The sequence below is a fragment of the Anabas testudineus genome, chromosome 8 (assembly GCF_900324465.2).
Source record: "Anabas testudineus chromosome 8, fAnaTes1.2, whole genome shotgun sequence".
NCBI lineage: Eukaryota > Metazoa > Chordata > Actinopteri > Anabantiformes > Anabantidae > Anabas > Anabas testudineus.
This window is the reverse complement of record NC_046617.1, coordinates 19,594,520-19,606,511: the sequence shown is the minus strand read 5'-3', so window position 1 is coordinate 19,606,511 and position 11,992 is coordinate 19,594,520. Positions and strand designations below refer to the sequence as shown.

At 44.2% G+C, this 11,992-nt stretch overlaps 2 protein-coding genes across 2 annotated transcripts; one reads left to right on the top strand and one right to left on the bottom strand.

Annotated features, from left to right (window-relative positions):
* Nucleotides 1-1,090: 1,090 nt before the first annotated feature.
* LOC113160502 (epithelial membrane protein 2-like) lies at nt 1,091-6,213 on the top strand. Its single transcript, XM_026357798.1, has 5 exons — nt 1,091-1,239; nt 2,825-2,912; nt 3,619-3,727; nt 4,613-4,753; nt 4,858-6,213. Exons 2-5 carry the CDS (start codon nt 2,835-2,837, stop codon nt 5,013-5,015), a joined length of 486 nt encoding a protein of 161 aa, XP_026213583.1. The 5' UTR covers nt 1,091-1,239; nt 2,825-2,834; the 3' UTR covers nt 5,016-6,213.
* Nucleotides 6,214-6,449: 236 nt separating this feature from the next.
* Nucleotides 6,450-11,000, bottom strand: LOC113157847 (germ cell-specific gene 1-like protein). The gene is made up of 6 exons (XM_026353476.1): nt 10,866-11,000; nt 10,083-10,401; nt 8,154-8,201; nt 7,911-8,075; nt 7,715-7,826; nt 6,450-7,279 (listed from the first exon to the last, which is right to left on the bottom strand). The coding sequence occupies exons 2-6, from the start codon at nt 10,375-10,377 to the stop codon at nt 6,814-6,816; spliced, it is 1,086 nt and encodes a 361-aa protein (XP_026209261.1). The 5' UTR covers nt 10,378-10,401; nt 10,866-11,000; the 3' UTR covers nt 6,450-6,813.
* Nucleotides 11,001-11,992: the final 992 nt, after the last annotated feature.

The window sequence follows — 11,992 nt, the reverse complement described above, 5'->3', positions numbered from 1 at the left end:
CAGTTTGTACGTTTAAATTACTTTGATTACTGGCTGCTTATTGGAATCTAATTAATAATACAAAAGTCAGTATAATAATAAGACTGGTGTGAAATTCACATGGTACCCAGTAATACTGAGTTGGTAGAACAGTCGTCTGTAAACGGAGCCAATATCAGAACTCCACAGTAACATCATCATCTACTGCATCTGATCAACAGCAGTTTCCACAAAGGCCAATCAATAAATATGAATAATATCATTATTATTAAAATATAATTACTATATGTAAAAGATGCAACATTAATACATCAGTAATCTAACATACACTGACATGAATGGAGCCACTGCTAAGATCTATAAACTATATGGGACAAATGTTCACATCACAATAAAAAATAAAAGCTATAAAAATAACATGTTTAAAATGTTTCATAAAATCCATCAATTTAAAGGTGGAAGGACTGTTTGAGGCGTAAAAACAGCAGCGACAGCCTCTAACTAAACTACCACACGTGATGTGCGGCAGATGACACACTGATAATTAATGAACTCACAGCAGTGTGAAATGTCTCCAGACCCTTCTCAGTTCCTCTCTCACCACCTTTATTTCTCACTACCTTCGACTTTCTCACTCAAGCTACGACTTGCCTCCACTTTTTTTTTTCTCCTCACAACCAACAACATTCCTTCAACCTGAAATTGCTTCCTCTGTAACAGAAGCAGGAAAAGACGGAGGGTGGTGATCAGGAAGATACCGCTGCTTGTAGGTGCATGAGCTCATGCCCTGGAGTTTGGTGTATGTGCAACAGCGACGGTGGGATTGTGACTGGGCCGGGCTGCAGTCTGTCGCCATGGCAGCGTGCGTAGCTCAATGTCAATAATGCTCAGTGTTATGGGAGTTCCCATCTCAAACATCAGTGAGTCATCTGCTGCCCTCCCAGAGAAAATCGCCATCATCGGCTGAGTGACAAAGACATGAGACACCAAACACATAAGGAAAATCTAGAGCCTGCCCCCATGTGAGAAGTACACAGAGAGAAACAGAGGGTGGGACTGGGAACAACGAGTAGAGGGCGAGAAGAAGAGGAAGTGAGTCTGAGAGGCTCGGCAGTGCTGTGGGGTGTGGACTTAAGAGGGCAGGGTCAAAGTGGGCGGAGGGGTTAGTTACTAGAGTTTGTGCATTTAGACAGAGTCTGAAATTAGTGTGCCCCGAGAGCAGGAGGAATAAGACTTGAAGAGACCCGGAGTCGTCAAACAGTAAGTCAGAGACTCGTTTCTCTTTATTTGGTTCAAAGTGTTAAAACTGTGTTTGGAGCTGATGCAGCCGTCCTGCACTTCTGCTGCAGTAGTTGTTAGTTTTATAGAAAACAAGTGAATAATGATGAGAAAAGCAGGTGTGTGTGTGTGTGTGTGTGTGTGTGCACCTCCAACATAACTCCTTCATTACTGAGCAGGTGAGGCAGCTTTCCAGATGTGTCCGTGCAGCAGTTGCTGTAATCAGACGATTAGTTTGAATGTTAAACTGCAGGAAAGACTCAGAACTCTCTGCTTGTTTACTGGATTTTTGGCTCCAGCCTGAGCCACAAGTATTCTGTTTGGTGTAATGGAAAAAATGCCACATCCAGGCCAGAACCCAGCAGCAGCAGGTGACACATTGTGCTTTCAGCAGAGATTTGGGGAAATATTCAGCCTCACGATTCTACACGTGTGTTTTAGATTAAAGCATCTGTCGCTCGTTTTTGTTCCCACACAGAAGTTGTTCATTAAAGTTCAGTCATGTGGCAAAAGACAACTCGAGAGCGTTTGTGCTCTCAGAGCTTCAGGCACAAATGATCCACAGCAAATATTTGCAAACTGGATCTTTCGCCTTTTAGTTTGAAGCAGATGAAAAGTGGGAAACACTAAATCGTGTTCCGATGCTTGGAGCATGATCACGTGTCTCCGTGCGTCCCTGGTCTGTTTGTGTGTGGGGCTGCGTGTCGGTGTGAGCGACCCAACCCTTGACCACTCCTTTACGATGGAGAGAACAAGCACATTCCAGATGTGCCTCTTACACCCAGCGCGGCCTCGGCAGAGAAATAGAAGTATCTGCTGATCAAATGACTGATCGACCTGATACGACTGACAGGACGAAGCCCCGTGCAGACTGGGGGCCTGGAGTTTTCTTAAAACTACTTCGAAGTAGTTTGAGTTTTGGGGCCACTGAGTGTGATCGCGTCCTGCACTTCAAACCCAGGTGGGATTGGGCGTGGGCCAGAGCAGGTATTCAGTACAGTTATTTTAAGGAGTGGCGGGTTTTCGTGAAAGCACCAGACAAGTCCAAACTCATCCAGTCGTGACGAACTTCCCTTCTTAACACTCTCTGCCTCTGGTTACCAGCAGTTTGCTGTGTGTTTACTCGAGGATAAACTCCATTGTTCACTGGTGTCCGTTCACCTGCACTTCCCTGCTCTGTTTTTCTTGATGTGAACATTAAGGTTCAGTCTATTTGCATTCATTTCACTGGGAACACTTAAGCTGTAACTCAGAGTAATTAGAAGTTGCAAGGCCACGCCCTGAGTGGGTGCCAGGTTTTGGCCTCGCTCTGCTGCTGTGTACGAGTGTGTTTATGAACATGTTTGTGTGTGTGTGTGTGTGTGTGTGTGTGTGTGTGCCTGACGTTGCCTTTCTGAGACCATATTTGATTCTTTCTGCTCGTATAAGCTGCTCTCCCTGTCTGTCTGGTGTGCGTGCCTTTTATTTTAGTTTGAATATGAGTTTGCCCTCTGGTTATATTCATCCTGTATAATGAAGGGTGGAAAGTGGTGTAACAAGTTTTCTCTTTGCACCTCCCTCTCTGCAGCACCATCATCATGCTGATTCTTCTCGCTGCCATTTTTATCCTTCACATCATCGGCATCGTCCTCCTCCTGGTGGCTACCATTGACAATGTAAGTAACACTGGGTTTGGTGATTTTGCTTCCTTTTCATTGTTGGAGTTTTATTTCCAGATACGTCCACCATGCACCACCTTCCCCTCTCCTGCACAGAGCCCAAAGCCACATCACACAGCTACTTTCCCTCGCAGCCTGGAGGCCTTATTGCTCCACAATAATCCCTTCCTCCCTTGTTCGAGTGTTAAACTGACAGTGCTGAGGAGTTATGTGCATGCTGACATGCAGCAGAGTCACGGCTGATAAGTTCTCAGCTGCTCACCTGTGCTCCATCACTCGAGGCCTTCATTCCTTCTCTGTTAGTGGTTGACAGTTCCTCTCAGGGCCACATACTCCACATTTCTAGCTGACAGATAAACTGGCCACAGTGATGTCACCCAGTGCCACTGATAGAAACTGCAGTATGTGCATGCTGTTCATGCTTATGGAAATATGTGACTGTTCGATATCAGAGTGAAATGGTGCATTCCTCCATCTGATTGTCATGCTTTAGGCCTGCAGGTTTCCCCCTGATAAGTATCAGAACACTGGCTGAAAACACACACACACACACTCTTGCGTTTACAATCTCAGCTTCGAATTCTCCAGATTGTTCTGATTCCTTTTGAATTAACTCGTTTAATTTCCTTTTTCACGTAAAAGGGTTCAGTGCGAGAGAACCTGTAATATGATTTGAAATGTTAAATCTCTGCCATCCCCTCAGGCCTGGTGGGTAACTGACACCATCTCCACGGATGTGTGGGCCCGGTGGGTGCTGCAAAATGGAAAGTGGAACTTCACCGACCTCCCCACAGGCTCTACGTACCCACAAGGTAAGAGAACGATGAACTGAATTAACTTCTATTCATTCAAAACAGCTAAAATCTTTCTCTAAAACCTTCAATATTCATTCATCGATGACCACAACCAAACTGAAGTAAACATCTTCATGTAGACACATTTAACAAGTCTGAAGGAAATTAATATCGACCAAAAAAATTAAAATTAGCTGCCGCCAGCTGGTTTCAGTCATTAAACCGCTGCAAAGAAGAACAATGATGATCCAACTAAAAGAGCCCTATTCAAATATGTGGAGAACAAGGATTCATGGCTTTTTACAATATATCAAGATGATCTCGAGCTTTTTCTAACTTCAAACCACCAAGAGAAGCAAAGAAGAGTAAAGGAAAACACTGATAGTGAGAAGCTGAAGGAGAAAGTGTGTTTTCAAGGCCTTTAAAGGATACTGTCACCTAATAACGTGAGAGAGCGTTTAATACAAACCTTCAGATGATGTGAAACCAACACGTGTTAAAACACATTGATAACACGTGAAACACGTTACTTCCTCCTCAACGTGAAGGTGAATCACCTGGTGACACGATCGCCTTTATTCAACGCAGCAAACTAAACATGACGCTGGCGTGTAAAGAGATAAAATAGCGTAGAAACACTGAAACACTATGTCCTGAGTTTTATACATGCTGCACTGTTGGATGTTGTGCACAATAATTATGGGATGTTTGAACATAATATTCCCACCACTCCGCACCACAACTGTCTGACTGAATTCTTTTACACAGTGTCACCGCTCCGGGTGTGTCACTTTGATATGCAGCACGTATTTAGGATACTCCCTCATCACACACACACACACACACACACACACACACAGCCTGTTTCACTGAGCAGCTCTCTCTCTCTGGCTCCCCCTGCAGATTACCTCCAGGCAGTGCAGGCCACCTCAATCCTCGCCTGTATATTCTCCATCCTGGGCATCTTTGTGTTCGTGGCTCAGCTCTTCACCCTCGAGAAAGGAAAGAGGTTCACCATCTCTGGCATCTTTCAGTTCGTTGCCTGTGAGTATTTTCTGTGTCATAGACTCCAGTGTCTTCTTTCTCTCTGTGTCTGAGCCCCACCTGTTGCTCTCCTCATTCTGATGCCCATGTTTCCTTCGCTCCAGGCCTGTGCATCATGATCGCAGCCTCCATCTACACAGACCGCTTCCACCTCCAGGAGAACGGTTGGTATGGTCACTGCTTCATCCTGGCATGGATCTCTTTTGCGCTCACGTTCATCTCCTCCATCATTTACTTTGTGCTACGCAAGAAGACTGCGTGAGAAGGACACTAGAGCTAGCTCCAACCATCCCAACATCTGTGGCTGGATCTACTCTTTCAGCTAAAATCTCAGTTTAGTAGTTAGTGGGTTAGTGTTCACATCCGGACATCAGATTTGAGCTGCTAGTGTAAATTCAGCTATAGATACAGTACAGCAGACGTATTGATCCGCTCAAATAAGCGGTGACTAATTGAGCCTGTTTACAGATGTTTGGTTATTTCTACAGAACAAGGCCGACTCAATCAGTCACAGCTGTGTTTGAGCGTCTTCTCAACCCACAGTTAGAGCTGGATTTCTAATTGTTATTACAACAAAAGTTTAAAAGATGCTCTGATAAATTAAGATCCATCAGTGTTTCTGGCTTCTGACAAAATGAGGTTGAAGAGTCAAATCTGTGGTCTTTTAATGTAATGTACATGTTTGTATTGTTAAATGAGTGTTGGATGAAAAGGGGCGACTTTATGATTTTAGTTTATTGTTTTTTCATTATTAAATTAGTTAGTTAGTTCATACATGTTATTTCATTCCTCTGTTCCGGTATGATGTTGTGTAATGTGCCACTAATTAAACAGAGTGTAACTACAATGTGTTGCCACCACTTTGGAAAATCGAAGTGTTAAAAGTCTTAAAAATCTGTTTGTACATCACATGTTGTAGATTTGTGAGTGATCTAATTCTAAGACTGTGCAAAGATAAAAAGTGTAAAATCAATGACGTCAAACAGTCTGAGTTTGTTTTGTGCTTATTTGTGATCAGACTGGTTTTAGTGTTAACGTCCACTGCCAAATAAAGCACTGCACGAGGAGCCTGCACAGGAACGGTGACACTACATTACTGTACTGACATAGTTGTTTGAGAAAGGTTTAAGTAAAGAACAAAGTCAAAGTAAATATATCATAGATAACTATTTTCAGTTACACTCATGCTATATGTATAAAACTTTATTAAATTAATCAATAATCCTGTCTGCTGGTAAACCGAACCATATACTAATGTATAATATCTCAGCCTTTCCACATATCTTCACTGAAATCATCTGTTTCCACGTGGTGTGACAGAAAGACGGCTTCCTTGACTGTTATAGAGATATAATGTGTAAATATATTTTGATTCCCAAATGCTCTGTATGTCTAACGCTGTTTTATTTTTGTTATAGTTGATGATTTTTACAATATTAAACTTGATTTTCAACCAGTTATTGAAGTGTTTTCATCTTTTTTTTGAGTATATTTTCTCAAGTACCGTTTTTCAGTATTTCCATTTACTTTTTCTTTTTACTCCACTACATGTATCTCACAGATTTCCAGACACAGTCGCCTCCAAATATTTGAAGAGGACAACTCACATATGTTTTCTATGCAATGAAGACATTTGTGTTTAAACCCTTTAAGATTTTATTTCTTGGTATCGAGACATACTCAACAACACGGAGTTTAGCACCTTTTGTGTCAGACCCCCCCAAAACTGACAGGAGAGTCTTTTTACCTGTGACACTGGTTGTGAAGCTTTAGAGGATCTAAATGAGCTGGAACAAAGTTTTCTTCACTGATGAGGCAAAGATTAAGCTCGGCTAACGCGAGAGAAAGGTGGAGGTACGGGAGAAGAACGATCTGCTCATGATCCAGTCTGAGAAGAACGGTGGAGGCAGCGTCATGGTGGGGGCTGCACGGCTTCTCCTGGAACAGGCTCACTGATCTTTATTGGTGGTAGAAGTCTTGTTGTCTTGTTGACAATGATTCAGTCAGTGACTTGCTGATACAAATAGAAAACTGAACAGACTCCAGTCTGGATTAACCGATCAAAGTGTGCTGTAGTCCTCCCCTGGATCATAGTGGTTCTCCTGGTGTCCCGGGAGAATGTGGACAAAGGCAGATGGGGGGGGTGATGGAGATGGGGAGGGGAGGGAAAGGCGGTGGAACGGGGACGCAGGTGCCGGATGGGAAGGTGGAGGAGGGAAGGAGTCGGAGTTGGAGAGAGGAAAAGAGTGGGAGTGCGTGAGCCTCGGAGTGGAGGCGGGTACCACACCTGGTGGGGGATCGTAGTAAGGAGACAGGTGGGAGATCCTAGGGGGAGACGGGGGACAGGCCAGGGGCATGGTGGGGTTGGGAGGGGTGTAGTAAGGGGCCGGAGGCAGGAACCAGCTGAAGCTGCAGGGGTTGAGGCCGGAGCTCCGCCTGGGCCCCACCATCAGGACCTTCTTGGTGTAGTTGTTGAGAGTGGAGACGCCGGCGGACATGCAGACGGTGAAGGCAAACCAGGCCACACTGATGGAGACAAACGGGGAGGGGGGGCAAGAAGTCCTCTTTTATGCTTTCAAGTCAAGTCAAAGGAACACCACCCACCCTCTTCTGTCCCTCCTTTCCCTCTTTGTTAAAGATTTCTACCACAAACAGCTGATGTGTTTTCAGTGTGATGCAAACACAGATAGTGACAATGATCCAACGACAGTGTTCAGAACAGAAAACATTTAAACTTCAAATGTTATAACACGTTTTCCTTTCTATCTGGGACACTGAAATTAAACTGAGCCAGTGATGATACAGGTGGAGCAGAAGTGAGATTGACGTCTTACACAAGTGTTGAGGAATTTTAAATCTATTCATTCTTATCTATTGTCCAATATTTGTCTCTCTCTTGTTCAGTGTTTGCCAGCACAGGGTTTTACAGGTAGTGTGTGATTTTAATGTTAATGAACTCACTAGAAGGCCCACGAGTAGCCGTAGCTGTGGGGCTTGAAGTCCTCTGGTCCCATTGATGCAGTGGTCTGAAACACCTGCATGTACATCATGTGACCCACCATCCCAAGCAGACCTGAAGACACACAGGGCGTAAACACAAAAACAGCTCGACGGACCAAAGTCAGTGTGATTGAGAACAGGGGAGAAACCCGTGTACCTCCGAGGACCGTGAAGACTGCAGCGAAAGCGTTGAGCAGGAGGCCCCAGCGCTGTGTGGAGGGAAACCAGGCCCCGATACACAGTTGCACAGACAGCAGCGTGCAGCTGACCAGCAGCAGGCCGATGTACATGAGCTCCAGGGATAGCGACAGCCACATCATCGCTGGGGAGGGAGGAGAAGAGGCTGAGCACAGAGACAGATGAACACAGGCCACAGTAACACTGGAGGAAGGTCTGTTACCTTTTTCATCTCTCGGAGTCAACGTGTAAAAACCTCGACACTTCTCCTCTAAGAACCAACAGACAAAGACAAACAGTTAGAAACTCGCTGCAGATGAAGACGTTAACTACAGTGACAGAAGAGTTAAAGCACCTTCTAACCTGTGGATATGAAAACACTGTGTGAACCACACTGAGGTAACCGTCTGTGTAAAGTGTTGACCTGCAGTAACCTCATGGCAGATCATCAGATCAGTCTTAAAATATGATGCAGCCGCTGTGTCTTGTTTTAAATGTTGCTGATTCTCCACCACTGTATATAAAATCAGTTTAAAAAAGACGCCCAGGAAAGACCAGGTTCTGAGGCTGGTTAAGCTTCTTTGTGGCTTGTTTACCAATGTGTTTTCATGGCAGCTGCAATAATCAGAGTGGCTCTAAACGGCGGCTAAAAGCTCCACAAGCTGCGACTTAAGGAAACAGATGCCGACAGAAACAAAGCAGAGAAAACATGTTCACCGACTTCACATTTACAAAAACGCCTTTCTGTCTTTTTAGAAACAACTTGTGAAGACAGAAAAAGTAGATGGTTTGAAAGATGAGTAAAGGAGGCCATCACCGTCAAACTGTAACGACAGTCACTTGACAGAGGAGGTGGTGTATGACACCACCTTCATACTATGATGACAGAGCCAGAGGAAAAGCCGACCACCCTGCCTCAGTTACTGGGACACTACGAGCTGTCGGATCAAATCGCTGACATCAGTGTCAGACAGCGGCAGAAAGAAACGTCCAGTCAGAGCTCAGCAGGTAAATAAAGATGCTCAACATGAAGTACAGCTGCTCCAGAGCCCAGTGATGTGCTGTTGGTGTGTGTTGGTCGGCTTCTCTTCCACACGTCGACTCGTGACCTCGATCAGGTGTTAACACCTAACAGAGGTTAAACAGCAGGTTACTAATCTGGATGAGACGTGAAACTTCTTCAAGAACCTGAAGCAGGTCTGGTTGCCGCTGAGCGGGACCTCTCAGATAACTAGGACTGAGACTCTCCACTTCATGTGAGCTAGTGGATTAGTCACTAACTGCTGTGGATCACAAACATATGATCCGCTGTAAATTACTAAATGCTCACTGGTTTATAGAATCCGTCACATCAGACAGCTGAGGCGTTTGGCTGAACTTCAGTATCCTTCAAACTGGATCCTTCAAATCAGCTGCAGAATGTTTGTGAATCCTATTAACCTCTCTTTCTCTCTCTGGGTTTCTAATCCATAATTGAGTCATGCTGTTGGAGTCTAAATCTCTGTGAGCGGAGCACACACTGATAATAATCCTCTTTGGGCCAAGCATCAAACACACACACACACACACACACACACACACACACACACACACACACACACACACACACGTGCACAGATAGAAAACAACACACCTGAGACCTCAATTCGTTTTGTCACCTTGCATTTCCTCACTTCCTGTGGCCCATTTCACCGTGTGCCACACTAGTGCCACAGTTTCAATACAATTTGTTCATTTCCTGTTTATCTGTGGATCCTTATCTCACCTTGGGAATATCCTCTAGCACACACACAAAGCCTGATCAGCACAGATGACCAGCTTATGAAAGCCCTTATAAAGCACTATGATACTAGTTGCATACTACAAACATGGTCACATGTATTACTCAGTACTATGAGTGCTTTGTTTAAACTTCTTCCAATGTTCTCTCATTAATTTCCTCTCCTGCTTAATCCTGCTCAGGATCACTAATCACACATCTGACCTCTCTTTTTTTTTCTTGGGAGAGAAACTGAACTTTGCTTTGTGATCATTGAGGAATCTTTTTTCCAACTGAGCAGACAGGACTTTTATTTTCACCTTTTCTTGCACAACTCTTGTTCTAAACGTTAAAACTTTGTCTCATGTGTCGCATCAGTGCGTCAGCTCTCACCCCATGCGTCTGTGTAGATGTTCTCCTCACAGGTGATGAACAGGCCGGTGTGAAACTTGGGGAAGACGAAGCGGTCGTCCCCCGTCTCCCAGGAGAACTGGATGTTGGAGGAGTTGGACACGCCGGGAACGGGGATGCAGTTGCTGTGTTTGGTGGGCGAACAGAGGGGCTTAGGCACCTTCTGTCTGCCCACGCACCAGTACGAGGACATGAGGGCCACGCTGCCCAGGAAGAGAGACACAAACGTCTGGATAAAGGAGAGGCGAGGGGAACGCATCTGCTGCAGGAAGGCCATCGTGAAGGGGTTTAGAGGAGGAGGCTGCAGGAGTAAAAGCAGGGATGGAGAGAGAGACACGGTCAAACAACAACATGCCACCACCGTATATGAAACATCCGAGAGGTGAATGAGTAGCTAAAGCTTTTGTTAATCTCCATGACTTTAGGTAAACTTCCACTCTTGCATGTCACTAAAAATACCAGCAGCATGTTATTAGTTTCCAAGGAGAAGCAGCTCTGCCCAATTGCCTGAGATGATTAGTGAGGTGTTTGAAAGAGGAAGTGCGGGGGAGCCAGCAGTTTTACATGACTAATCACATTTAAAGAATAAAAAGACTGCGACAGAAAATCAGCACAGTGCTGGTAATTGGAGGGAAGACAGACGGCTAAATCACGGGAAAGTAGGGAAAATTGCTGTCACCATGGAACCTCTCAACCCAAAACCTGTGAGCTCTGTGACGTCAACCGGTGAATTCATATTGAACAAAGAATAAGAAAAGCACTCACCTCCTTCAGTCTCTCTTAACTTCTCGCTTTATCCTCAGTTTCCTCATGGACTAAGGTGAAAGAAACATCCTGCCCCTTTATCCATCTGTGCCCCTTTTACTCTTCATCACAGAGTGAGAGCGATGGAGGATTTTGGCCGTCACACTGACCTCTGCGAGCAGTGTGACTGTCAGTCTTTATGATCCAACCCCAGCAGTCACACACAACTGTGAGCATAGCACACACACACACACACACACACACACACACACACACACACACACACACACACTCTGCCGTTCTTTAATCCATCCATATAAATCCAGAACAGACGATTCTGTTCCATCTGTTTTCATTTCTGATTCTCAGACTCATTTTGATCTATTCCATTCATCTCTCCTCCCCTGATCTGCCCCCTCTTCAAATGCTCTCAGTCTGTAAAACACGCCGCTCTCACTGTTTTGATGTGAAAATCAACATGACCTTGAAATGGTGAATAAATGTGGCAGATACACATCATTACAGGAACAATATTGCTGTGCAGACCATATGTGTGCATCAATTTGCTATTACTGTTAACTCTGAGAGGTCGGGGGCTCTCATGGTGGGTTATTTAATAACTGCAGTCAACTGCACTCACTTGACTGATTTTATGTTGTTGCCAGAAGACGAACATTGAAACTAACCCAGTGGTTCTCAGTGTTTTCTACATGCTCACAATCAGGTCTCCAATCCTCACCATCAGCCATCATCATGTTGTTTTAAACTAGAATTGAACACAATTAGGTTAATTAATTATTAATTATTTATTTTATTTTTCTTTACTGTTTCAACCATGTACCTTCAGTCATTACTGTCATCCTACCATTTCACCTTATAACTATTAAATTTGGGCATTTCATCTATTCTACTGTTAACCATTAGTTTTACTATTTTTATCTGTAATCCATTACTTGTAGCACATTTGCTGAATATTTTTATCATCTAATGCTATTAGATAACATTGCTTTTCTTTTCAAATCCCCCCCGGCAACTGTAGAAATACCTCTGATTGCAAATCATCATCTTCTTCTGAATATGGAGCCAACTGTCCTTTATAAATGATTTAATTCTAATGTTTAAAATGTTCAGAATCCACTTTCATTGTT

Coding starts and splice junctions, on each gene's coding strand:
- LOC113157847 (XM_026353476.1), bottom strand. CDS start 10,377: ATGGCCTTCCTGCAGCAGATGCGTTCCCCTCGCCTCTCCTTTATCCAG. Junction 8,076..8,153: donor GACTCCGAGAGATGAAAAAG/GTAACAGACCTT, acceptor CTCCCTCCCCAG/CGATGATGTGGCTGTCGCTA. Junction 7,827..7,910: donor AGTCTTCACGGTCCTCGGAG/GTACACGGGTTT, acceptor GTGTGTCTTCAG/GTCTGCTTGGGATGGTGGGT.
- LOC113160502 (XM_026357798.1), top strand. CDS start 2,835: ATGCTGATTCTTCTCGCTGCCATTTTTATCCTTCACATCATCGGCATC. Junction 3,728..4,612: donor AGGCTCTACGTACCCACAAG/GTAAGAGAACGA, acceptor CTCCCCCTGCAG/ATTACCTCCAGGCAGTGCAG. Junction 4,754..4,857: donor CATCTTTCAGTTCGTTGCCT/GTGAGTATTTTC, acceptor CCTTCGCTCCAG/GCCTGTGCATCATGATCGCA.